This window comes from Eurypyga helias, unplaced genomic scaffold, assembly GCF_000690775.1.
Source record: "Eurypyga helias isolate BGI_N326 unplaced genomic scaffold, ASM69077v1 scaffold48970, whole genome shotgun sequence".
NCBI classification, from domain to species: Eukaryota; Metazoa; Chordata; class Aves; order Eurypygiformes; family Eurypygidae; genus Eurypyga; species Eurypyga helias.
This window is the reverse complement of record NW_010228584.1, coordinates 1856-28921: the sequence shown is the minus strand read 5'-3', so window position 1 is coordinate 28921 and position 27066 is coordinate 1856. Positions and strand designations below refer to the sequence as shown.

Here is a 27066-nt window from a genome sequence, read left to right as displayed (position 1 = left end):
GCGCCGCTCCGGGGTGGAGAACGGCAACGCGGCGGCCCCTCACGGAACCTCCCGCCTGCGGAGGAGAACGACGGGACGCGGAGATTGTGCGTGTTCGTCAGGCGAAAATACAACCCCCCCTCGGCTGAAAAACGCCACCAGACTCATCCTGGGTGTTCAGCACATACAAACTCATGGCTCTGCTACACTACCCACTCACAAAACTTGCCTTTGTGAGACAAATTTGCTCCAAAAACTCCTTTCCCCGATCAGGGAAGTTCTGCAGACTGTTAAAAAAAGTGTCAAAAATACTCAAAATGGGTCTCAATTCAACTATAAAATTTTAATGACTGTGCTCCTGTTTACTAAATATTCGAAACCAAAAAATAGCAAGTACTACATATGCTCTTTTTAAACAATAAATAAGCATATTTTTTTTCAAACAAGAATTAAATACAAACTTTACACATCCCAAGTACAATGTACAACCTGTTTCAAAAAGGACCCACTGATGACAAACTGTAAAGCGGTATTACCAACGGCAGAGAAGCTCTCCTCTAGGAACAGGGACGCTGCTGACGGCAGCTTCTGCAGGTCCCGCCGTCGGCTGACTGCTTTTTCCTACTTGGAGCAGACACCCGGCCCCACCGGCTGGGTGGAGCGAGGAGTGTCTGGCGGAATCCGTCAGATTCGGTGGTGTCAGCACATCAGCGACTTTCTTCAAGACTGACACGTGTGGATCTTCCAAAGATACGGGGCTGAACTAATTCTATCTTTTCAGAAAGGCTGAAGCGATAAGGCTGGGGTAAGATTTTCAACTTGCTTAGCTGTATTTTATCCAACTGAAAACACTGCGTACCATCCGTCGCCCTCAAGAAAAGAACAAGTCGTATGGACCGTCTCGTTAAGACCACAACAGCAGAAGTTAACAAACAGATACAAACAGTTTTACTGGTTTTCTCTAACGCAGAAAACAAAAGAGACTTCCCCTGAAAAGGATTTCTTGGTTCTCAAACTTCACTCCGAAACTCAGCTTAACATACAGCTGTCCTGTAGCAGCAGTCAAGGTCACTAACAAAAGGCTCTGCTCGCGCGCTGTAAGTAAACCACTGCTGGGCACTTTCGTGGCTGGAGTTCATGTGGCCGTTAGCTGGCCCTGTCTTTCCGTTTCAGCTTTCCGCTCTTGCCGGTGGTTCACTGCAGCCCAGAAGGTTATTTTTTTCAGCACCTGCTGCAAAAGTTTGGATGGCAAGCACGGTATTTGATTCTTCAGGAGAGCTGCATTTTTACCAATGCAGTCCAGACACAACCTGAAGGAGCAAAGGAGAGGGGGAGAAGAAAACAAAGAGGTTTAAGTGAACGGTCTGTCACCTCCTGGCCTGTGAGTAAAAGCACAGTGCCGTACCGATTCACACTGAAGTCTCTGCAACCTCAACTCACCTGAGGAGTGAGTAAGGCTGAGTCTGGAATATCAACAGATCACTGCAGTGGCCCTGATCAACAGAAAAAAAGAACCATTAAAGTGACAAACAGCTAATCTCGGGAATACTGCTGCTTCCTACATCAACGTAACATTTACAACCCCATGCCTAACTTCAAACGGAGACTACACGGGCAGGGAGTGACAGGACAAGGGGTAACGGGTTGAAATTGAAAGTGGGGAGGTTTAGATTAGATATCAGGAAGAAATTCTTCCCAGAGAGGGTGGGGAGGCACTGGAACAGGTTGCCCAGAGAAGCTGTGGATGCCCCATCCCTGCAAGTGTCCAAGGCCAGGCTGGATGAGGCTTGGAGCAACCTGGTCTGGTGGAAGGTGTCCCTGCCCATGGCAGGGGGGTTGGAATTGGATGGGCTTTAAGGTCCCTCCCAACCCAAACCAGTCTGTGATTCAATAATTATAAAGAATCTGAATAACAAATTCCTGTTTATGAGCCTACCAAGGAAAAAACCTTCCTAAATTCTTCCCAAGAACACTCAAGGTCACGTCTCATAACAGCGTGTGTTATGAACGAACCCTGTAACATCAGCAACTGTATTAACTTTTATTTCAGTTTTAATTATTACAGAGTTAAGATCTCTTTATTCAGTTTACTGACTGTGTCCATGAAATGCAGGTCATCTTTGCTTCCACCAAACACCATCACTTCTCCTTCTTTTCCAAGGCAAGCTGTATGCCACAATCTAGGAATAAAATTACAGAGTCAGCGACCAAGCAACAAGCAGCAGTCGTCTGTTATCAAGCAAAACAAATGTAAAAACTCAACGCTTTGAAGGGTTTCAGAGAAGCAATGAGCTCACTTGCATGCTGAGCTCCTCGCCCCAGTCAGTCTCCTCCATTCTTTACATTCAAGTTTCTTTTCACGAGACTCTTAAGGACAGTTCTTTTTAACTAAAATGGCAGGGTCACTTCCCTAATCCTGTGATTCCAATCCTCCTGCACAGAGCTCTGTTGTCTCACTGGCCTTGCTACTTGTCCAGAAGAATTTTACAGTTTTCAACCGTGTATTTTACAAGCTGCCCCTGTGAGCTGCAGAAACCACAAAGCCTGTGCAACGCCAACTTGTGCCTGCAGGCAGCCCGTCTGTGCTGAGGGCAGAACGGAGAACAAGCACCGAGCGGCCACGGGAGTGAAGCCGTTACGAGAGTCTCCCTTCTGTCCGGCCACTGATCTGCACAGAGTATGTTGGGACTTAGGATCTCTGAGCTTCCTGTTTTTCTCCTCAAATATTAGTGAAACGGAGCAATCGATTCATCATGCACATGGGAAGGAGAGGCAGCCATGCATGCACAGAGCACGGTAACGGAACCCTTACTTCTTAGAAAACCAAGACAAAGACATTATTTTAAAAGTCTTCAGAGGTAAAAAAATACCTTAAAATATATTACTAATTTCTTTAACACCACCAAAGGAGAGAGCAATGTGACTATCCACCTCATGAGAATCTTGCTGGATGATTACAATTCATGCAGACTAATGTATTTTCGTCATTATTTGACTCCTCTTTACTTCAGTTATATATACTTGGTCTTACTTATTTCCCTTCCACAAAACGTTACAGTGGAAAAAGTTTTAGAAAACAAAATAACTACAAAACCCAAGCTTTTGCCAAGAACAACTTTTCTTTCCCCTTTTATGTTCTTTGTAAATTTTCCACTGTTTAATCCATAACTACAATTCTAATGGCTTGAGGATTGTGGGGTTTTCAGGACTCCGATCCCCGACCACTAGGATGAAAGCTTCAGAACACAAGGTATCCCGTTCCAGTTTTATGCTTCCCCCAGAGATTCCTGGGGATCACCTTCTGCCTGTCAGTTACATCACACCCAGGAGGAAGTTTTGTGTTGTGCACAGGGTATAAACCAAAACCCGACCTGTACGATCTTGCTTTAACAAAGATGCTGCTACTTCAGGAGCTGCACCTCGCTAGATTGACTTTTCCTCCTTAGCAGATCAAAATCTGTGATTTTTCTACTGGTGTATCACCACTGAAGCAAGTATCACCACAGAGCTCTGGCCCTTTAAAGCTGCTTAACCAAAATAACATGCACCACTGGAACTTTCAAGCAAAAGTAAACATTCTCCATTTCTTACTCCATTCATATCAGTAACAAGCTGTCTCCCACCTTTTCTTCTCCTCATACCTGTGCATAGATCTGTCTCTGCCTTATGTGCACTACGAAAACTCTGGCCTGGACTTCATCACCAAAGGACACTGGGAAGCCTTTCCTGCCTTGACTCTGTGGACATCCTAGCTTGCACCCTGGCGCTCTTTCTACAGACTGAGTTCATATCCTCTCACAGCTGCTCTAACTTATCACCTGAACATTCTAACAGAGCATGTTATTTAAATTATACAGATGCTGCATCGATGTAACCTTTTTACACGGCTCTTCAAACTGGAATAACAGGATTACATAGCAATGAAAGCACTGGGAAATTACACGTACAAACTGCTCTCTGTTTTAACCTGGTGTGCAAAATGTTAGCCCAAGTACAACCGATGGACAGAAAGAAGAACGGTATTTTCTACCAATACAGAACCACAGATCTATAACCTGGGGGACAATTTTTTTTAGAAACTACTAAAAAATGAAGGTTGAAGGAAATTATTCTTTACAGAGTTTAAGGAGGGAATCAATTTTGCAGAAGCATCAGGAGAATACACTAATGCAGGTGCGACATACCGTGTGTTAGTATAACATTACAGAAATACATAAAAGCAGGACATACATGTGTATTATTGCCTGTGCATTTAAAGTCCTGCTGTAAAGTCACAGGAGCGACAGAACTGGCCTAACCCTTTCTCAGCTGCAAAGATCCTGTGGAAGAGCAGGGATACCATTACGGTATAGGAAAGCTCTTCACACTCAAACTAGTTCGATATATAGACAGCCTTTTGGTACAGCTCCCTTTATCCATGTTTCCAGGACTTCCAGGCTATTGAAATATCTCTTTTCTTAAAGGGGGGAGGTAATTTGCTTCAATAAATTACCTACCGCCACCTCAGACACAAATGTTACTCCAGCTCAGTTGCTGAGCAGAGGCTGAGCTGCAGCTCCTTGGGCTGCTGCCTGTAGAAAAAGCACATTCTGTCCCTTCCTGATCCTTTTTCATGATGCACCAGCAACAAATAATGACACAAGGCGATGCAATCCACTTCAGCAGTTAACTACTATGGGACCATCCACGTAAAGAGCTGAACACAGACATGCTCCTTGACTGCTAGTGATGTGCTTTGTTATTTAAGGCAGTCATCAGTCAGTTCACTAATTGTAAAAACACAGAAAATATTCTCTGAAGCTAAGGTATAAGTTTATTTGGGCTTGAAAGAGTTTGAAATAAAGAAAGCAGAAAATTTGGTCTAACAGTGCTGTTAGATTTAAAAGATGCCCTAGAAGAGGACAAAACAGGAAGAAAATCAATTGAGGTAAAGATATTTCAGAATAGAAAACAGAATATAAGGCAGGAAGCATGCAAATGCCAGGCCACATTCACACACTATGCTAAAAGAATGATATAAAACTGTGGTGAGAGTACCTGGGTGAACGTATAGAATGAGTTCCATGAAAAACTGCATATTTACTCTCTACAGCCAATCAATTCAATGGTATTTGTGGATGTTGTGGATTCTCCGTCCCTGGAAGTGTTCAAGACCAGGAGCAACCTGGTCTAGTGAAAGGTGTCCCTGCCCATGGCAGGGGGTGGGGGGGGATGGGATGATCTTTAAGGTCCCTTCCAACCCAAACCATGCTGAGATTCTGTGTATATTATAAATACAGAGAATGCTTCAAACAGTGTTAAAAAACAAGTCTGTGCTCTGCTACAGCAACCACCTGTTTTCACTGGTAGCTTTTGATTCAAACATGAAACTTGCTTTCTTTAGTCCAAAAGACTATCTTTTTCTGTAGTCTTAAACTAGAGAAGGAAGGGGAACAGAGTCTGGCAGAGACAGTATTGTTGCCAGCACAAACAATACACACTCTAGAACCAGGTCCTTCTTGGATGGCAGTTAAGGCCTCGAAAGAACAAAACTCCAGTGTCCTTTAGTTGTGCTGGTTAGTACTAAATTCAGTTTTGCTAAACTGTAATCATAATTAGCTGCCTCTGCTCAGGGAAAAAAACCCAACCAAACAAGGCATTTTATAATACTTTTGAACCCTGAAAGGCGTGTCAACATTTTCATGCTTGTCTCCCCCAGGTTTCTAATAATGCACAAACTCTGAACAACTTTTGTTACTGTCATAGGTTATTAATTCCCCAAAAGTTACGTGATACACATTTTCTTATATAAAAATAATTTGGCTATAGAACACCAGGTTAGTTGGAAACCCAGATCCTTCGTCACAAAAACACTTTTAAGGCAAGTAAGCATCAACTGTAACACTTACATAAAGTAATAGTGCTGCACCTGGTCTGAAGGAATGTAAGTTAGTAAAGCAAACTGTTCAGTCATACTGCACTGATTTTCTAAAATAGTCTTATCATTTAATTTAAACATACTGTTCAATAATTTAAACCGCAACACTTAAATTTCAGCTAACATTATCTATTTCCATGTACCTAGGCCTACTCTTAGGCAAATGGGTAAGTTGTTTCCATCCGTTTGTCATAATGTTGTGAATCCAGCCATCGCCTACAATACAAGAACATGCATTAGTACTTTTTCTCGGGACAAAGTATGACCTTTTGATTTATACAAAAAGCTCTGTGTTCTAAGGGCGCATTATACTAAGGTAACAGTAACACCATCACCACATTAACTTGCACCTTTTCGGTCTCTGTAACTTAACTATTCTGCCACAGAAAACTCACTGCATTGACATCTGGAATTAAAATACTTCCTTTCTTTTGGATAAATTGAGAAAATCCCCCCTCCCAGTGGAATGTATCTGTGACAAAACTATTTTCACTGATTTCCCATTTTTTCCATGAAAAGAAGTTGCCCTTTCCAGAAAAGGAACTCAGCGTAGGACTACCCTACTTCCTGTCTAACATCTTGTGATTTGTTATTAATCCAAAAAATCTACATTCTGTTGACATTATCTTCTTCCTGCAATCGCTACTGATATCAGAAGTTACCCCTTGTTCACACTGAAATGCGTGAGACTCTCGCCTTTGTTCTTTCAGATGACAGACAGCTTGATGAAAGATTTATTATCCTACATTCTCACTGTACTACACAGTGTGCTCCTGCACTTCTATAAAAATAATAAGATAGGGAGAGAAATACTCAAGTGCCATGAAAATTCAGTAACGAGATTTAGGTCTAAGTAGTTTTAGAAAGACAACAAACGTGCACAAGGTCAGTACTGAGGTGTACAATAGAACTGTAAGTTCTAAATTACTTACTTAAAGGAACATTATCGGAACTTAGTCCACCAAAAAGAAAGAGTCTGTCATCTCCTATCGGAGTCAACGTGTGCCAGGATCGATCTTTTGGTTTCTCTCCACTGATATTAATTCTTGGTGAAACAAACAAACAAACAGATTTTCAAAGAATGCTAAAAACTAACCTGTCAGAAAATGCAACAGTTAATTCAGTTCATCCTAGACCAAGCTTGGCTATTTTCCCAGTGAACAAGCTGCACTTACGCAATCTAAATTTTCTTTTCAGAAGAGCATGTTCAAACCTAAACAAAGTAATTTCTTGCAGTAACTGAACCAGCGGTCATGTAAATATCAAACGCAACGATAAAGGCACTGATTGTTACTTGTTTTCTTAAGATCACTGAAGCTGCTGCTGGAGTAGGAGTGGAGCACTTGGGACAGCAAAGGATGAACAATAATATCCAAGCGAACTGCACAGTACAGGCAGGCAAAATACACCTGGTCATTCGAGATAAAATGTAATGAATCCCATGGGGCTGCGGTCTCTCTACCCCTGGAAAATGATCTTAAATTGTAAAAGGATTGTGGCTTTACCTTTTACCCAAAACCTCTCCAACCACTGTGCCTTTTAACACAAGCGGTGGGTTACCCGAACTTTGAGCTCAGTTTTAGTAAAAAGTAGAATTCCTAGGTACAACACAGATGCAGGTTTAGTTTTCAAAAGATCTGCTCATGTTACAACAAGAGGTATTTGATACTGATCTCATCGTAGCTGCACAGTTAGGTATGCCTGGGCTGAGCATCTCAACAGTAAAGAACCTGAACACAAGGGACTACCTGCAGTGGGCAGCCTCAATTTACACCTCCTTAGTTTAGGTGTACAGTCGTCTCAGGAGGATCCCAACAGTCAGCAGAGAGGAGTAAGGACCTCAGAGGGCATCAGCCCACCCGGTATCCTGATACTAAGCAGAGACAACTTCTGGTTTGTGAAAAGCACAACTCCCGATTTATTTTAGATGTCTACCTTAGCAGCAGTTGTCTCGTGCCCAAGAAGTGCCTGCTTCTCTTAACTGAGCACAGGGGAAGCCTAGGGTGAGTGATACCGGCATCTGCAGCTCAGCTAGAGGGATTTCACTAACCCTAACTGCTAAGCACTCCTCCATCTGGAGGCAAAGACTGAAGAATCACAGCTAATTAAACAGTGATCGCAAAACCGTCCCACTAAATCTGGCACTGAAGTTGAAGGCAAGTCACAGCGTCTGAGTGCCTGCTTTGCACAACGCTTGTGTAACATGCTTCTAAAACTGGCAAAAGATACAGACTGCTGTGAGATCCAACAGACTGATGTTCAGAAAAACATGAACCCAGAAAGTAATGGGTGATAACGTTTCAATCTTTCACGCTACTGATAGAAAAAATTATCACAGTAACAGAAATCACGTAAAATTAAACATTTTGAATAACTTCTCGGTAGTGGCAACTACAATAGATATCACAATCTCATGCTGGAAGATATTCCTGGATTAACAGGTTCATATTATGCAATTCCTTAAGGAACCTGCAGAGAGCTGAAGAATAAAGAAAACCTGACATGACTGGCTAATGAAAAAGCGTGGGGCTTTAAATAAAAACACGACTGCCTTTGGAATTTTTGTTAGGAGATGATGCCCAGGAAGTGAATTTGACTGTGGGGCTGTACAAACCAAGCCCCCCTCGCTGGGAGACCTGTACTTTAGAGAACTTCAAACACCAGCAGTCAGCTTGCCTTGGTCAGCAGCGTTCTGACAGCCAACCCTTTTAATCTGGGTCAAGTCTCCGAGTCTCACTTGGTGTTAACTCACACGGCAACCAAAGACAACCTCTCTGCAGCTGAGAGCATTCTGTTATTAAGATCAGAAAGGTTGGATCCTAACCAATTTTTAATTCACCATCAGATCAGAGGTTTCAGTAGAAAGGAATTTGAAGCTCTAGCATAGGAAAGGTTCGGTTCTTGCAATGCCTAGAGGAGAAAATACACTGACAGCAAAAATGCCTGAAGGAATTTCCCCACCGGTAAATACTGGAATGACTCTGGGGCGTTTTAGAGGGAGTTTTCAGCTGACAATTGATTGTCTGATTAGAACTGTTCAGAACTACTGCTGATACTCAAAGGAGATCGTGTGATTTTCTTTACTTCACACATAACTTTATCGCTCTCAGCAAGCACTTCTTCGCTACAAAAGTTTCAGATGTGACCAAAGAGGAGAGGAGAAAAACCAGCCTGTTTATCTACTTTGCTCTATTTTACAGTGTTGGTGTGTAGAATCATGGGACTTCTGGGACCAAGTTCTTTATACTGAAGAGATGATCCCTACAAATGCCCAACTTCTGTTACAGCCACCGCTGCTTATTTTATGAAAGGAAGCGTGTAGCCAGAAATCATTTTCCAAACAATTTGTGCAAAAATAGACTGCAAACTGGAGTCAAAAATGTAAATACCAACTGGGTACTGTCTTGAAAGATACAACTTTAGTGAGGAAAGAACAGCTCTCAGGCCTGTGAAGCTTTCTATAAAACCAGCCTTTGATTAGTTACTTCTGTCAGCTTGAATAAATATCAACATTTCACCTGCCGTGAGGTGCCACCTGACATTCTGCAAAGACTCTTTTTCTCTCTAACCTCTCAAACCTCTTTTTTAAGTCTCTCTTAAATCTCTTTCTTCAGTCCCTCAAAGACTCTTTGCAGAGGTGCTATAGGAATGGCTGGTTGGTTTATAACGATCAACCTAAATCACCTGAGATATTCTTGGATCACAGTCTAGAGACAATTGAGTATTGGAACAATCTTCAGTTTTTAGGGATGGCTGCGTTCAGTATTACCATCCCTGGTCTAAGGATACGTGTGTGTAGGCAAAATCAGCCTGTTGTATTCAGGCTCAGAACAGAAAACACTTCAGAACCGTCAGTATTAGCTTCCAAATGCCAAACAAAAGGGAACACTGGCTGAGAAGGACTTGGAACTTTTGACACTGACACCCCTCCTTCAAGGCTTGAAATCCCTCTCATTGACTTGTCACTTAACTGTCACAGGTTTCCTTTTCTGAAGCAATAAAAAGCAATCGAAACAGCAACTGCTCACGCAACAACAACAAGAGGTAAGCAGTAAAAGCAGTAGTTTGAGTAGTCAATCCGCTCAGAGGTAAAGTTCACAGCCTAAGAGGGACAATGCCATCGTTTAAGTAGAAGACCATTCATTTTGGAACAGCTAGCAAAGTAGAAAGGGGACTAATCTGAGTAACTAATCCTAAGTGCTAATTAAAGAAATCTTCAGAGAGAGGGTTTTTTGAAGGACACTGTGGGACTTTTTGTCCCGCTGCCATTAGCAAGGAGGAATGGATGGATGACTCCGTCTACTCTCTCGCTTTGCTCAGGGCTCAGAGGACAGAGGACCACACAGTGCAGGGTCGGGATCAGATCAGCAGTCACAGGTAATTAAAGATGCCCATCATAGGTGTGTGAAGTACACAATGCCCTGGAGCAGGATCACTACTGACACATGCTCAGGGAAGGTGTATTTCATGGTCTTCTTATGAAATCACTGTTAGATTACCTTGAGAACAGATCTGTGGTTATTACCCACCAGTTACTCTTTATCTCCTGGTTTGTCTACCAGCTAACAATAGATCCACTGATTTTACACATCTTAGGCACTATTACAAACACTATATGCAAACAAACATATCTTAGAAAGTACACCAATACCTGATTTAGTTTAAAATTGAAATATTTAGGATATGCTTTTATTTGACTTTAAAAAAAATTGGTAAGATGCGTATCTTGGAGAGGGGGCAGATCTTTCCCAAATCTGTTCCATAATGAGCCAGACAGTAAAAATAGTATAAAAGACGACATCGAAACTAAAATTCCATATGGATAAATGTAACCATCTTGAAAACTAGGATGTTAAATCACTGCATGCTGTGCTTACAACAGCATCATCAACGCTTTGGTGTGGAACAGAAAAAGCTTAGTAACCACTATCAAATCAGATCAAATTAAATTAAATTGCAATCACAACGTAACAGCTGTTAAAATAGTCCCCGAACTCCCATTCTCCTCTTGGAAAAGCTACAAAATTAGCACTGGAACTGTTTAACAATATGCTTCAATCTGCCACATTCAACTTTAAGCGTCATAGAGGGAAAAACCTACCTTCCAGACCAAGTCCATGTGTCTAAATTCAGGCAGTGCAAATCATTCATTCTCGTTTGCTAAAACAAAGAAATAAAATCCCAGCTGTGTTATATTAAGCAAACACTGAGCAAAGTATTTCAGCAAGGCCTTCCCAGGACAGAATATTCCAAGTAACAGTATTTTGAAGAAAACTGTACCCACCCTTAAGCTATATTGTGTGGAAGGTGAAAAGCATTTCTTCTCAAAAAAAAACACGTACCTCTCAGAAAACTACCTGTCAGGAACGTTTACAGTAGTGCAACAGCAGTATGGGGCCAATTTTAGCTTTTATTGGCAGATTAATAGTGAAAAACGATGCGATATTCAGTTCCTGCAAATTTATCTGGTTTTCATCCATAGAATTCATGGTAGGTAATTGCAGAAGGTATAAAAGTCTACATACAGCCTCCTCTCCTTATTTTTCCTTGCATTCTGATCAGAACGGTACATCCTCTTGCCTCATCCCTTATTCCTTGAAATATTCTAGTAGGTACTGTACGGAGTACATGACACCCCACAAAGTTCATCACATCTGTGGTTTTTCTCTTTCCCAGAAGGCAAGCCCTTTCACAGTTACTACTAGCAACAACAAGGTTTTATAACCCTTTAGTATTTGCCATAAAAATAATAAAATGTGTGGATAAGAGCAATGGGAAATCAATACACTGGCCTATTTGCCTGTGCTGTGAGATGAAGAAAGTAATGGCCTTAGAAACACAAGGGGGAGAATATAAGAAAGAATGTCTTTGCTTTAGATTGTAGCAGTATTTGCAACGGCTCGCGAGACACCTGGCTGGTGTTTGCCATTCCCCTAGGTACTACAAAACAGTATCTGAGAAGTAGGGAAATACAACTTACCTTACCTTACAATTTCTGTTCTCCTAGGGTAATCCATAGATCTATTGGAAAAAGCCTTTCTCCAGCCTGCAGATCCTTTGAGGCAGAAACTAGACTTGTCATTTAAGTCAGAATAGGAGCGGTTTTACCCCTGAGAGCTCAGCCAGTGAATGAGTTTGACAGACTTCCAAAGCTGCCCATCAGAGCGATGGAAAGTCTCCCAGGGTATTTCAGGGAAGAGCAAGGTTTTCAGGACAGCTATGGCCTACTCTGACCAAGTACATGCAAGCCCTTCCCTGTCCTAGGGAAGAGAACATTAACTAGCAGTCTGAACGCCTGCCGGGAGGCCACTAGGCTAAAGAAAAGCAGAATGTGAGGGCCTTTGGGCATTGCCTGAGGAATTGTATCACTCACTGCAAGAGGGTGAAAATAACAATGAAGTGTGGTCCAACTGACAGCTAGCGAACAGATAGGTCTTCCACGACACACCTACTCAGTTTCCTGCACCTTCCGGTGGCTTTGAAGGAGGTGACGAAGGAATTATACAAGCAGAAAGCAAAATGCAATTACTGGGTATCTTCTGCTGTTCCTGCACGCAGCCAGACACTTGGGGGTAGGGCAAGGAAAAAGCAACATCCTGGCCTCTAGAACTAAAAATATTTAATCATCTTGGAATGACATGGCTCGATACAGAGGGTATCTATTAAAGAAAGGGAAGAAAGTTGCTGTTACGTTGGAAAGTAAGGTTTCAAGAAGATCCTGTTCAAGACCTCCTCGCTGACTTTCCTTCCCTAGGCATTAGGCAGAAGATGGAGTAGGTTTCAGTTTCTTGGTCCCTGGGAAATCAATGCATTATAATCTTTACATTCTCATGATTCAACAGATCGACAGATGCATAATTACATCAGCCTCATTTTGAATGCAAAACACAGCATCAGTCGGACATCTATGCCTAAGATGCAGTCCTTCAACACAGCTTTAACAAATGAAAATGCCTTTCTGTCTGACCCTTATTTGGGAAACAGTAAAACACACAGGTTATAGTATCATCACTTGCCATACCCAAAGTTTTCTTGCAGGTTTTCATGTATTTCTAAATCCTACCTAGCATATTTAATCATTTAGCTGATAATCCCAAGACAATTCTTATCTGGCTTAAAAGCATCAAGCCTCATAAGAGGGTCTGCTTTTCCCTTTGAGCCACGAGGACACCTCAGACAACCTACTTCTCTACGGCATGTTCATTTATTTGCAGCCCGGTAAACATTAACCAGGATCTGCTTTGTCTCAGGATTAGCTTTCTAGCATGATGAAAGGCATTACAGGTGACATATTTACAGCTCAGCACGGTTACAGGAAACCGTGCAGCTCTCCATTCAGAGATTTGCAATCAAGCAGCTATTACAGCTCGAAGCTTTGTAAGAGAAGGATTGCAGTTCAATGCATCTTCTGATCTTCACTGGCAGGAAGGGTAACAGGAAATATAAACATGCATATATTAAGGCACCAGATGTGTGAAGAGCTGCTGGAAAGACTTGGGTTTATTACTTCATCATTCTTTACATGAAAATTTTCCACTTAAATCAAACACGAGCCTTGCATCAACTTCTGGACTAACGCTCCTTCCTTCCCACTTTCTCCCATTTCTGGGTTTGGTTTTTTATTTGTCACGGGGCTTACCTGGAGGAACAGAGTCCACATAATACGTCTGAGCCTGTTTTCAAATGATTCCTGGTACAATTGATTTTGATCATCATCATCTTCTTTTACCAGTTCTAGCTCCAAGTTTGGAAAAAGGTGCCCTTTCCTCCCAGAAAGATGAATAGGAGAAGCCTCATGACACTTCCTGGCCCTTTCTGGTTCCTTGTAGAGCCTTTTCCCTGGGAAGATTTGTATTATGGTGAACTAGAAGGAGAAGGAGGAGCAGAGCAACCCCGTATTTGCTCCTTAATTTATGGAGAAAAGCAAGACTTCATCCTCCGGGGAGGAGTTAATCCTCTTGTCAGGAAATGTAGTGTTTTTCTGATGTCTTTAGCATTCCTTTCCTGTTTCATGACTTATATTAAACCCTCAAGCCCCACTGAACGTTTCTTACCTTCCCACCCCCCTCCCCATTTATTTCTATGATAGGAAGCGGATCAATAATAATCAGTAAGGTGAAAATTTACACTTGCTGCTCTCCTACAAAACTGAATATAGCTTTCCAAAATTTCATTCTTCTCTGACATTGTTCCCAAGCGGTTTCACTGAAATTTAGCAAAGGGTTATTAAGAAAGCTGATGGCATCCAAGAGAAAAACCTTTTCAGATCAGAGCCTTCTCGTATTTCTCAATCCTGTAGTCAAACAGAAGCCAGAGGGCATGTCCTCTTAGAGCAGATCTAATCATGCAGCAGCACAGTGGAGAAATGACAGGTGAGCTCCAATTTACCAGTAATTTCATTTGCAGAGGCTGCGTGAGAACCCTAGCTTGAGCTACAAAGCAGTTCAGTTGCAAGGGGCACAGCGCAGTAACCCTAGCTAGCTTGGACACATCACTCTGCTCTTCTTTCTGGTGCGAAGATCTCCGCAGCACACAGAGATAGCCCTCACTAACAAAATGCCAGAGGGAGCAAGGCTTTGAAGGCTGAGAGCTGTTACAGAAATAAATGGTAGGCCAGAAGGTCCTGAGCTGCACGTTTACGTCTTCACATCTAGCTTTCTCTCACGTCTGCAGTCTTGCTGAATGAGGAGCAGGAATCAGTTCAGCTGTGGTTAGCAAGAGTTCGTTTATACAGCACACACAAAAGAGCAGGTCCATAGCAGAGGCACAGGGCTCACTTGTCCTGGCACGGCTAACCCTGACACAAGAGATTCAAGTAATACTAGGCACTTTTTCAATCGAATATCCCTTTTTTCTCTTAGTTATTTGCAAATCAAGCTTGTCCAAACCTACAGCTCTGGAAGCTACTGTGTGCAGCTCTCTGTCAGAGATGGGGCTTTAGCAACACCTCCAGAGACCGCGAGCCTGTATGAAAGGCCACATAACACCCAGTGCAGGATGTAAGAATAAACAGGATCAATTTTGGTTACTTTCTTTTCTGATTGCTCTGAGAAGGGACTTAGGTAAAAACTTTTCCTGCTGCTGCAGGAGTCAATTCAAACTGAAAAACTGGACACTGCGTGGCCGTTCTGAACCTGCCTGGATCTGTGTGTCTGGTTTCTGTCTGAGCAAGCAGGAGTAAGCCATGTTGTAACAGAACTGTAGACTTGCCCTGAGAAAAACACTGTGTGACAGCTTTTACAGCATGAGAAACAGGGTAGAGGGAACAAAGTGCAATTTTACACGGCTTTATTTGCAAGGCCTTGCGAATATAGGGTTTAGGTTATGGCAGCTTTCCAAGGTGAAGTTGGCATACGTTCACTGTAGGGCAATTCCAACCAGTTCATTCCTTCTCTTTCATATAACAGAACTATAGAAACACAGCAGGGCTTTCACAAGCTTCTTCACTGTTACGTTTCATAGTCGTAGAGATAGAAAGCATCAGGTCTCATTCTTTAGCTGAATATGATTAAAGGCTCTAAATTAGCTAAGTAAAAAGAGCTAAAAACTTAAATTAAAAAAAAATATGGAGTACACAGTAACTTAAACTAGGATTTTTTTTTTTTACTTGCCTTACAGAATCTTCTTCACGTTCCTGATAAACTCCAGCTCAGACAGACACCTTCAAAAACATTCTCTTCCCTATGCTTTTGCAGCAGAGCTGGTACACTTTCCAGCCCATAAAGAAACCATCCTTGCAAAAAATTTACGAACGAAGGGGGAGCCTGTGCTAGTTAAGTGTACCTACTATCATCCTTATTTTCAGATATAACACAGGAATATATTTTTTTGTGTTGGATTGCTGCCTCAGGCTTAAATTCTTACATTAATGCTTCAGCAGAGAAGAACTGAAGATAAAATCTCCTGAGTAGTACTAGAAAAATTAAGTGTGTTGCTGAGAGGCTTTAGTATCTCATTGCTTACTGGTGGTGGCTTCAAGTTTTTTTAGGTACAGACAACCAGGGGGATGATGCCTATGACTTTTTTAAGTTAAAACAACCTAGGAAGAATTAAGACTATACAGCAAGAATCTACCCTTGATTTAAATATGCACTGATTGCATCCTGTACACACAGCTCTTATGCTGCCTTTGACTATTACCTAAGGGACAGCAGATTTCAGATCCTCACACAGCATATTAAATGGTCATCTTGGATCAAGAAACCAAATACAAGCCTTAGTCTTGCAGTAAAGAGCTTCTATTGGATGCACAGAATAAAGCTGTTAACAGCAATCTCTATGGTGTGCTTCACATACTCAGTACCAAGGGCACAGGGCGTGCTAAAGGTAAAGGCTGAAACTGCAAAACTGACATTCAGAGAGCAGGAGAGGCTTAACAGGGCTGGAATGGCCTGTGCTATCAGGTAACGTGCTGCAGCATCCTGTACCAGCTTGAATGCACAGAGACTTTGTATCCTGGCATTACAATCAGAAGCTGCTCTTCCAGACATCTCTATTTCAGTCACTTACGTGCAAAAAATGACAGAAGTTATAAAGTCAACTGAAAACTGTTATTTCCTTCCATTCAGAACTACATCCTGCAACTGTAAATATAAAATACAGTATCCCAACAGCTATTCTGAACTTCACTTTCCCAGAAGGTGAGCATCAGGGTGTATGAGAGGCGTGTCTGCTAAGCTGCAGCAAGCACAGAAAGAATGCTAGCTAGCACCTCACCATTTATTTCAACCTGGTCTGTCATCAGGCTTGCTTTTGCTCCACTCCCCCAGAACCATCTCCACGAGGTTACACACACCTCAACCATTTTTGTTGATGTATAAACATTTGCGTTTACCATACAGCCATGGGTTTTTCCCCTTCTGGGACTATGTATGCTTCATCATTAATACTACAGGCAGACCCTTCTTTTTGTAAGGTAAAGGGAGATGAGAAGAAGCATCCTACATTCGACATCCTTAACATTCAAGTTAGGACGAAGACATTCTGGACTTTTTTTCTTCTAGAAAAATGATTTGCTATTAAAAAACAAACAAACAAACAAACAAACAACCCACAAACAAAGCAGCACAAAACTGTCAAAAAATAATATTACTGCCAATAAAATGTTTACTTAAACACTAACCAGCACTCGTCCTCCAAAGATGTAACCTTTATTTCCCAGCACAGCACAAGTGTGAGCGGCTCGAGGCTGAGGTGGATCTCCACCCTGAAAAGAACAGAAATAAGATCCTTCAGAACATCATCCAAGTGCCAGCCAAGGATATTGGCAAGTCAGTATCACAGAGATTGCAAAAGTAAGGGCAATATACATCAACACACTGACAGAACTGCAACTTGAAAAGGAAGTGAACTGTAGCCATGTCCAAGACCCCTCAGACATGAGGAGACACATGTATTTACCGAGCACAGCTTTAACTGAGTTCCCTCAGCAGCTAATGTTTGATACATGCCCTCTTCGTCTGATTTACCACTGCCTTGCTTAAATGAAATTCAACTAATTCCTCTCTAATTCCTAAGCATAAAATTACAGCAACACATCAGCTACTGTTGATATGTCGTGTAAGTGTGAACCACCAGGAACCAACACAAAATCCTCCAGAAATCCGATTTTAAAATTTTATGTCACATCCAATAGCCACGTGCCAAAAAATGTATTCCCTGTGTAAATCAGAAATAGAGATAGGAAAATTGGCTTTTACTTTTCAGTGGTCATTTACTTTTTGCATTTAGTTTTACAGGAATTTTAGAACATCCTATGAAGACCATAAAATAGCGTCAGACACTCATTATAATATACCGAGTTCTTACATAAACTCACCGGGATTGATAGTAACATGGTAGTGTTCTATAAACAGAAATGTGTGCATCACTGTTTTACTGGGAAAGTTAGTATAGCTGCTCCTTTGGAAAACTTTTACAGTAACGTATTTGCAGAAGAGTATCTGATATGTTTATTCTAACAATATAGCGTGACTGGAAGATACTTGTTGAAAAGATCTTCCCAAGGGAATACAGCAACTCTATGTACACAATGCTCAAAATAATGAGTGTATAACCCTCACATACTAAACGTATTTTCACTTCACTAATTAAAACTGAAGACCTAAACTAGCAATGCAGTGAGTTTACTCTCTCTCCCCTGCCTTCTTTAGGTCTGTGAAAGCTGAATCAAGAGAGACTACATTTCAAGGCCATTATTGCTCTTTCAGCTGGATATACTATCCTTCACACTGACCCATCAGCTTTATGGAAAAGGGGTGGCAGGGGAAGGAAGAAACTCCCAGACAGACCTTTATCTCTCACGTGGTCAACTCCTAGTTATCTGCAAAAGGTTACCCATGTTACCCTTTAACAGGTTACAGAGAAGCTGTGGATGCCCCATCCCCGGAGGTGTCCAAGGCCAGGCTGGATGAGGCCTGGAGCAACCTGGTCTAGTGGAAGGTGTCCCTGTCCATGGCAGGGGGTGGGACTGGATGTTCTTTAAGGTCCCTTCCAACCCAAACCAGTCTGTGATTCTATGTTGCAGATTAATTATACACAGATACAGTCAACCAAACGGCTTCAGATCAAAACAGTGCAGATAAAGGAGGTTCTGTTAACCTCAGTTCAGCACCATTAAAACCATGTATGCATTTCTACCACGCACTCCACGAAGACCTGTGTCTCGTTCCAGTTGCCCTGCCCTAGGAGTAGCACAGGATGAACAGAGCTGGCCTGGGCTAATGGCTGTGCTCCAACTGTGAAACTCTCCCAGACCCAAAGCCCCAGCAGCGCCTACGAGGGGACCCAAAGTGGGTACGGTCTCCATGCCGTGGGACCCAAGCTTGGTTTGTAAGGAGCCACCAACACACCTCCACACCCTGTTCCTCAGCACCACCCTGGATTCCTACAGTTTTCTGGAGTATTCCAGTGCCTCGTCTTTCCAGTTATGGAGCGCTGACAGTAATTTTATATTCCCAACAGCTGTCTGAAAGCTTGAATACAAAGCTTTCTCTCAAAACTATCCCCTAGATACAGAATACTGTATCATCTTCTAATGTATCCAGATTTTAACACCACTCTGAAGCTTACAATAATGTTTTGCAGCAGAACCACATTAAAAACACCAGTCTAGTAACATCTTGTGGGAAAAAAAATTCAAATCAGTTCTGAATTTTCCACATTTCAGATTCACTGAGTGTCCTCCTGTTAAACATTTCAAGCCTGAGCAATACTAAGCATATTCAAATTACTTTTCCCAACATCAATTTCTAGAGCACAATACCTATTCAAAACGCAGTAAAATCAGAAATGTGTCAAAAAACAGGACTAAAAAACACTCACCCTAATTGCTGGTTGAGACCAAGTCTGTGTGGTTGTATCAAAAACATGAACATCATTATGCCATCCCCAGAATATCTGTCCTTCCTAAAAAAGAAGTTAAAAAATCAGTTTATTCTGGTTTAAAATCTTTGTGCTTATTAAAGGATACAAACCCAGCAGTGAACTATCAGAACAGAAAATAAACTAAATACTAAATTTTATTAAAAGAAAGGTGTTAATATTTTTAACAATGCAGCAGCTCAGGTCTAGTTGAAAGTCAACAGCATGTGGGAATGTTAGGGCTGGTGACGCTTTTGGAAATGAGCTTTGGGCTCCAACATCAGTCACTGCAGTAGACAAATTCCACCTTCTAATTTGCAGTGTAACAGACTGAGAAATAGATTGTACAAAGTAATACATTTCTGTAAGTCAGTAGTGAACGTTTCGATGCAAGGCTCTATAGTCCCTTGAATGTGTACCTATTTCTTATTAATTCCTGTCACTATATGCTCTGATCAGTCTCCTCCTTTCTATTATCTGTAAGAAATCATTCTAGGAAACCAGCTAATCCAGGCATCTCAAAGTAACGGTGTTTACTCTGCCTAACAAATTAATTAACTGAGAGTACTTGTCAGTTAGACTTGGAAGCTATAAATTCCCTACTGTTACTTCAAAGGAAATTCTAACATTTTCTGGGAGTTTCCTATTTAAAATACATCTTTGGATTGAAAATATTGCTATTGTTCCTCTTTTGAGAGCATTTTGTTTCATTGCACTCAAAGGCTAACACTAGGTACTTGGAATATGGTGAACACCCACCGCTCCCAACACACAGTATCCAAAAATACCAATCTAAGTAGAAGATTCTAATTTGTGTTTCTGCCAATGCTATATAAACAAAAATCAGACAGGTTTTCATACATATTGACTATAGTATAAGAGATGGTGTTCTGACAATCAGAAAGGACAAATCTCTTACCCAAAACGCATCATGGACATCAAAACAATCACTCAGTTCATTATGCTTCCTACAGCCATAACCACCAAAATATATTAGCCTGAAAGAATAACAATGAAAAAGTAAGTTCATTTGGCCATTTGGTAAACAACACTCACATGAATAAGCTTGAATAATTAATTTCAAATTTTGGTTTACCTGCTGTGCTATTAATAAAAGAAATAAATTATGTCATATTGCACCTAATTACACTGAACACCTTACTGAGAAGGTAGCACTGTCACACTCCTCAACAAGCCTGACAAATTCACAGAAGCAAGGAGGACGGTCAAGATACCTCCGAGTCCCCGTTCTCCATTCCTCCATCCACAAGTTTCTTTATCACGTATTTTCAGACAGGAGTCTCAAAATGACACATAGACAGTGAAATGCCTTATGCTTCCGCTAGAATCCCTACCCTTTTCTACTGACGTTCCTACGCTCCTGCTGTATTTGTCAGCTGCCTGCATACACCTTTTCATACGAGCACTCCCGAGGTTCCGCACACAGACTGCCTGTGACCCACAATGTCTTTCGCCACCTTACAGAGAGGTTCTTTCAACTAAGCACTACTCAACATACGGCATTGCAAGTATTTTACACACCTCCCAGCCCAACATTCCACCCATGAAATGGCCATCCATAAGTAATGGTTCCTAAAGTTTTGTTTAACTTCAACATTTGAGGATATTTGGTATAGCTGTTAGTGATCTTGGGAGAAGGCAATTTAGGAAATGATGGGATGGTGAAGGTCATTCCAGACTGACATTCCTAGGGAAACAGAGTTACTGAAAGCATTGTGCAATACACCAAGACATCCCGAGCTGCAAACTCACATCTTGTGAAATTCTAAGGTGTACTTCTGAAAAGGTGCGTAGCTCGTCCTCAGGTACTTTTGTTAAATGAAACTGTTCCACTCTGCCACCTACACATTTTCTCAGCGTGCGGACTGCACGATACTCCAAAGAGATTAATTTAGTGCTGAATAGACTTGTAGGAACAGCTACATAGAAGTTGTTCAAATATACATAATTTCATGTGTCCTGAAGTTAAATTAGAATTACAAAGCCCAGATCTAGGACTGAGAGGCGTTACAGTTTATGCAAAACCTCCTTAGATCTGCAGCCCAGAAACAGATAAATCATTGACATTGTACAGTGTTCACTGCATACCATATTCTTGTTTACAGTCACTTTTAGAACCAACCACTGACACGTCACTTTGTGACCACAATAGCCAGACACTTCCCATAATAAACACAAAAACTGAAGAAATTATTTTTAGCTAAGTATTTCTTCTAAATACACTCAGTAAGTTTTACAACACAAATATCTAGGCTGACTTGGTTCTTAGAAAATACTCGCTGAAGTGCCTTTGCAACTGTCAGCATTTGTATGCTATTAAAATCCTTGAAAACAGATTAAATATATTTTATTGCAGGTAATAATTTCATGCTTACACACTGTAACAAAAAAATGTAATTTCTATACTGATATTTTAACCCATGTTAAACTTAACCATAAGTAACAGATACATAATGATGTTTATCTAAAGGCTCAAAGCATCCCAGAAACTTCCACTAAATTTCCCAACCCTCTCCTAAAGCGAGTTTATACTTACCACTAATTCAGCTCATACGTGAGAAAAGCCTGGTAGAAAGTTGTTAGGAGAGTTACACAAAATCCCACAGCAAGTCAAGCTAAGAATTAGTTTCATGAATCCCAAACCCGTGTTCTCTTCACTTTACAGAACTTCCTCTCTGGAATTAACACATATTAAATATTCTTAAGGTGTTACCTGTCCTTATACACCCAGCAGGAAAGCTTGTCACGTGGTGTAGGAGGTTGACCTTTAAAATTTGTAATTTTTTTCCACCTATAGGTTCCGTTTTTTGTTCGCAAATTAACATAATACAGCTTAAAAGAAAAAAATGACAGTATTTTCAGTATAAACGATGTCGAAGAAACCCGCACAAATCACCAACAAAAACAACCCACGACCCTCAGAAAGCACTTCTGCCCCTGAATAAACAGGGAACCGTGTGACATTTACAGTACATAGCAACATACAGAATAGTCCAATACGCTACGGAACACAAAGTGTGCGAGTTAGCAGCATGGCTGGTGGCTACATTTTAACCTTAATTATTACCTGATTATATAAGAAAGGTAATCATCAAAGAGCAAAAATAAAAGTGATATCCTGAGATCAGTTTCAATTATGGTTGGCAACATATTGGAAAAAAAAAGGTAATTGGGAAAGTACTGGCAGTGTTCAGAAATAAATACAGGCATTTGCACGTAATGGGTCTCATTCTGAAGCTATGATTCAGTGAAAAATCCCACAAAAATACAGGGAATTGAACATGAAAACAAAAATTCAAGTTTCTTCTAAGTTTAAAAGAATACTTTTTTGACAAAAGGAAACCTTTTCCTTATATTTCTCCTTAATTCAAATTCAAAGCACATGAAATATAACAGCAATTCATTCAAACACAGTATGTTATGGAAGAAAAGAATACAATACCCGATTACTGTATCCTTTATCATCAAATCCACCAAAAATGTACAGCTTCCCATTAATGCTTGCCCCACAGCTTCCTGACATGGAGGTGGGTAACTCTCCTTCCATTAGGTGCATAGTCCTGCAATTTAGCACATACATGAAGTCTTATACCACTGCTTTCAAACCTGCTAAAATGAACAGACCTAAACCAGATGTATTAGTAATTTTTATACATAAACCTAAAAACACAGTTGCGATGTTTTGGCCATAGCTAGCACTAGAATCTACAGCTGATACATGAAGTCAGGCTCCTGTGGTGTAACAGGACTTTCACGTGAATATTTGCACACGTTTATGAAGCACCTCAATTTCTCTGAAGGTGAAGCCCATATTAAAAGAGCATTGGTAGAGCTGAAGCATTCATTACGGAAAAACTGGAAAAACTATTAGCTCCAAAAACTCCTGAAATGTCAACATGGTATTGCTATTACTTTACAAATGGAAAACTGAGGCAGAAGTAGAAATAAAGGTCAGAAGTACTAATTTTGGTACCAAATATGCCACTACTATAACTGCATTTTGCACTGCATTGAGCGTAACAAAAAAATCTTCAGTGATGCCAATGTTAGTAGCAATGAGTTCTCTGCTCCTCAGCAGCAGTTCCTAGCCTTCTCCTTGCTAGTCTCACACACCGGTAACTCCATCCCACAACCTCAAACACCACACAGCTCATCTGAGGAAACTCAATTTCTGCCCAACTCCCGAGGCTGAGCATTAGGCCAAGACCGCACTCAGAATCATTACCCCACACTGCAAACTGCTTTCCTAGGATTTCAAATTTCTGCATCAGATAGGGACCCGCATTTCCCTCTCACAGGTACGCGCACGGAGGACACGTGAATGTTTAGGATTTCCACCTGTCACCACACCTTCAGTCTCTGCAGCTTTAGCAGCCAAATCCCAGTCCCTTTGTGCTGGCACTCAACTCCTTGTCCCAGGTTTGCTGCCGACATCTCAATTGCTCTCACCCCACAGTTTCTGACTGAAGCGTCCTTCCCCTGCCGTTCCCGCTCATTTTTCTCAGCTCTCCACCTGATCTGACTCTGTGCCTTCCAACTGGGTCCTCTAGCAGAGTCTCTCTCCTCAGTCACGGTCTCCCACCTTCAAAGCCTAATTCCACTTTTTCTTCTCTCTGCTAGGTCTAACATCACCACGCTTGTTGACCCATTCATTCCCTTCTTCGATACATCCGCATCTGGACCAGACATCTTCGTCTTCTATCACCGGTGGCTACACAGAAGAAAAGGATTCTTACAGCTTTGAGTTCTGACGGTTCACCTTAGCCCGACCTAAAAGAACTGGAGGCAGCCATTAAAAGGAAAAGCTTTTTATGCACTACATCACCAGGTGTGAACGATATGTGTGTGACCTGTCCCTACGGAAAACGGTGCTCACTAACAGCTGCTGGGGCACTGCTTCCGAAATACCTTTGTTCTGGCACCAGCACTGCCACAGGCAAGCCCACCTTCCCCTTCTCTGCTCTCGCTCTCCCAGTCCCGCTTGCTCCTGTGTCAGGCGGGACACTCAGCTATACGCGCACAACTGTTCCTGCTGCAAACTGAATGAGATCAAGAGTGGATCCAGGTTAAAAATAACTCTGAAAAAAGAAAAGTTATATTTAACCCAGATCTCTTTCCTGATCCAATTTCCCGCGTGACCATAGAAACAGCTGTACCAGTACAACCGATACGGAGATATCAGGGGTGAAAACCAAGAGACAGTATGAGGTTCTTTACCCAACCCTTTCACCAACAGAAACAACCAGCAAACCAGTCTCAGTGAGGGCACAACCTTAAAAAAGATGAGAACAGACTTACTAGAACTTCACAGCTAACCATATGCAAACTGCTGATTCAGAGTCAGTGACTTGGCCACACAGGTGTGGAACTTCATACGTACTGTAAGACACCTTCCCCATCTAGCCCTCCTCCCCTTCCCCTCAAACTGCTGCTTTGAACGTGGGTGTGCAAGAAATACATAAACAGGTGGGAGACGACAAAGCTGTCAGAAAACACATATAAGCCCAAATGGACACTACTTTACCTGATGGACTGCAATTATTGTCACAGGAACCACTGGAAAACTTTACAGAGGCATTGTTATCTCTCCCCTCATACGACATGTGAACACAATGAACATAAAATGTAAAGACTAAATTCTAGTGATGTGCGAGATCTGGTTAGTTACGAGTTACTTGTGTAAATACATACAGAACATAATTAAGTAGTAATAAAAAATAAGTAACTGTAAATAGATCAAGAACCCAGATATCCAGTGTTTGAATATTCTTTTTAATATAAAAGTTCATGTATGGAGAACTAAGGAAAAATAAATGCCCAAATAAAATGCACCTGTTTTAGCAACAGTGCCTTACGTTGACCATTTCTAACATTCTCTTGAAAATAACAATTCCACTTAAGGAATTCAAGTGTTTCCCAGAGTTAATCTGCAAGCACACACGTCTGTTCTTCAGCCTTTACATTACATTAAACATCTGCTACTTAAACTCCAGGGAACATGACCAATAACTTGTGTAACAGACATCTTTTCACCGCAGCTAACTGTAATCCATGCAAAGATCGACTTCATGTATTAATGAAATATAAATGATGCAACTTACCATAACCCGCTATCCATTTCATAGATCCAGAGCTCATCGTTAGGCAGATAAACTTCGTTTTCTTCAATTGACTGAAACAAAAAAAAATTTGCAAGTGTGAAATAAATTATGCATTATACACCACACGTTTTAAAACAAAACGCGAATCGTGTTACTTAGCAACACAGAACAGTCTTAAGGAGATGATCTACCAGAACATAAGTCATACCCCACCATTACTGCTCTGATCATTACAATTTTAAACCGGCAGCTCAACAGCATTTTACATTTTATACTCCAAGTTCAAAAAAAGATGTTTTTCATTGTCACGGAGCTTTGTGGATGTTAACAGCATCTTTCATCACTCATTTTAAGGTGTGAAGATTATAAGTTTGGTGTTATCACAGGTAGGGAGAGAAGTGTTTCGATATTCAAAAAGCAGTATGAATGTAATACAACAGCCAATTTGTAAAAACAGGAAAACAGCACAGGCAAACAACTTAGTCCTTGGGAAACACACACAACTGCTACTAACAATTAGCAGAACAAGACCATAAAATGACCACGGATTTAAAAAACCAAAGATCTTAGAAGAGACAGTCAAAGGTGTTTCCCTCCTCTATTAAAATGCCATTACTTAAGGAAGTATTTTTCAGTCAGAGAAATGACCACTGAGCACATTTTGATGTACTGTTAGCCTTCACACCTCCAAATACAGAATACAAAGACAAGCATCAAGGGTTTTCCTTCACCCTGAAGGATTTTTTCCTCATTCCACAACCTTTTTCTATCTTTTCCAGGAACTGAGACTTCGCCATGTTGGGTTGATGGGTAAAGAACCCAAAAACTCAGTAGAAAGTCAGAAAAAGTGCTTATTTTAGAAATTAACTTAATTCCTCAGCTATACTCATTAAAGACACAGGCTTACCAACTTAGCCATGTTGGGTTGATGGGTAAAGAACCCAAAAACTCAGTAGAAAGTCAGAAAAAGTGCTTATTTTAGAAATGAAGAACTTAATTCCTCAGCTCTACTCATTAAAGACACAGGCTTACCAACTTAGCATTATGCCAAGAAAGATGTGTAATAACATAAACCAGACCAGATTTGAAGCTCCTGCATTAAAACTCATTATCTTTTGTTCTGGGAGATACTTTTATTATGGGAAAAATTCTTGGCATAATGGAAAACTATAGATAAAAGTGTAACTGAAAAGCACAAAAAGAAAATTACTGCAACAACTGAAGGAAGGAACTTGAAAGAGCAAAATATCAAATATAAAAGAGCTTAACCTATGCCATAATATGGAGAAAATTAATTCCTCTGTGGAAAACAGATCTATGAAGCCTCCCAGTCAGAGGCCATGTAAGAAAGAAAAATATTGTGGGAAATAATGATGAGGAAGAATAACAAATAGGAGAAGGAAGCCCAAAAGAACGCAACTGCAGAACTCAGGCTGGGTAGCAATCACACCATTAATTATTGTCTCAGCATTAGAAAGAAATGAAAGACTGAGCAAATTAGCAGCCAGAGTCAGTAAATTAAAAAAAAAAAAATTCGAAGTAAAATTAATGTGAGTAAAATAAGTTAAATACAAAACTGAAATTTAATTAACAATTTATATATTGATTACTTGCCTTTAAATAATACCTTATTCCTGCCATCTCCATCTCAAAGGTGCTAACCAGGCATTACGGACTGTTTAGTAC

The 27066-nt window shown here is 41.0% G+C and overlaps 1 protein-coding gene across 1 annotated transcript; it reads right to left on the bottom strand.

Moving 5' to 3' along the window:
- Nucleotides 1-1114: 1114 nt before the first annotated feature.
- Nucleotides 1115-26177, bottom strand: KLHDC1 (kelch domain containing 1). Its single transcript, XM_010159700.1, has 13 exons — nucleotides 26112-26177; nucleotides 25381-25451; nucleotides 22722-22839; nucleotides 21993-22111; nucleotides 20178-20256; nucleotides 19220-19303; nucleotides 17019-17102; nucleotides 10998-11056; nucleotides 6829-6941; nucleotides 6040-6112; nucleotides 2075-2159; nucleotides 1420-1472; nucleotides 1115-1289 (listed from the first exon to the last, which is right to left on the bottom strand). The coding sequence occupies exons 1-13, from the start codon at nucleotides 26175-26177 to the stop codon at nucleotides 1115-1117; spliced, it is 1179 nt and encodes a 392-aa protein (XP_010158002.1).
- Nucleotides 26178-27066: the final 889 nt, after the last annotated feature.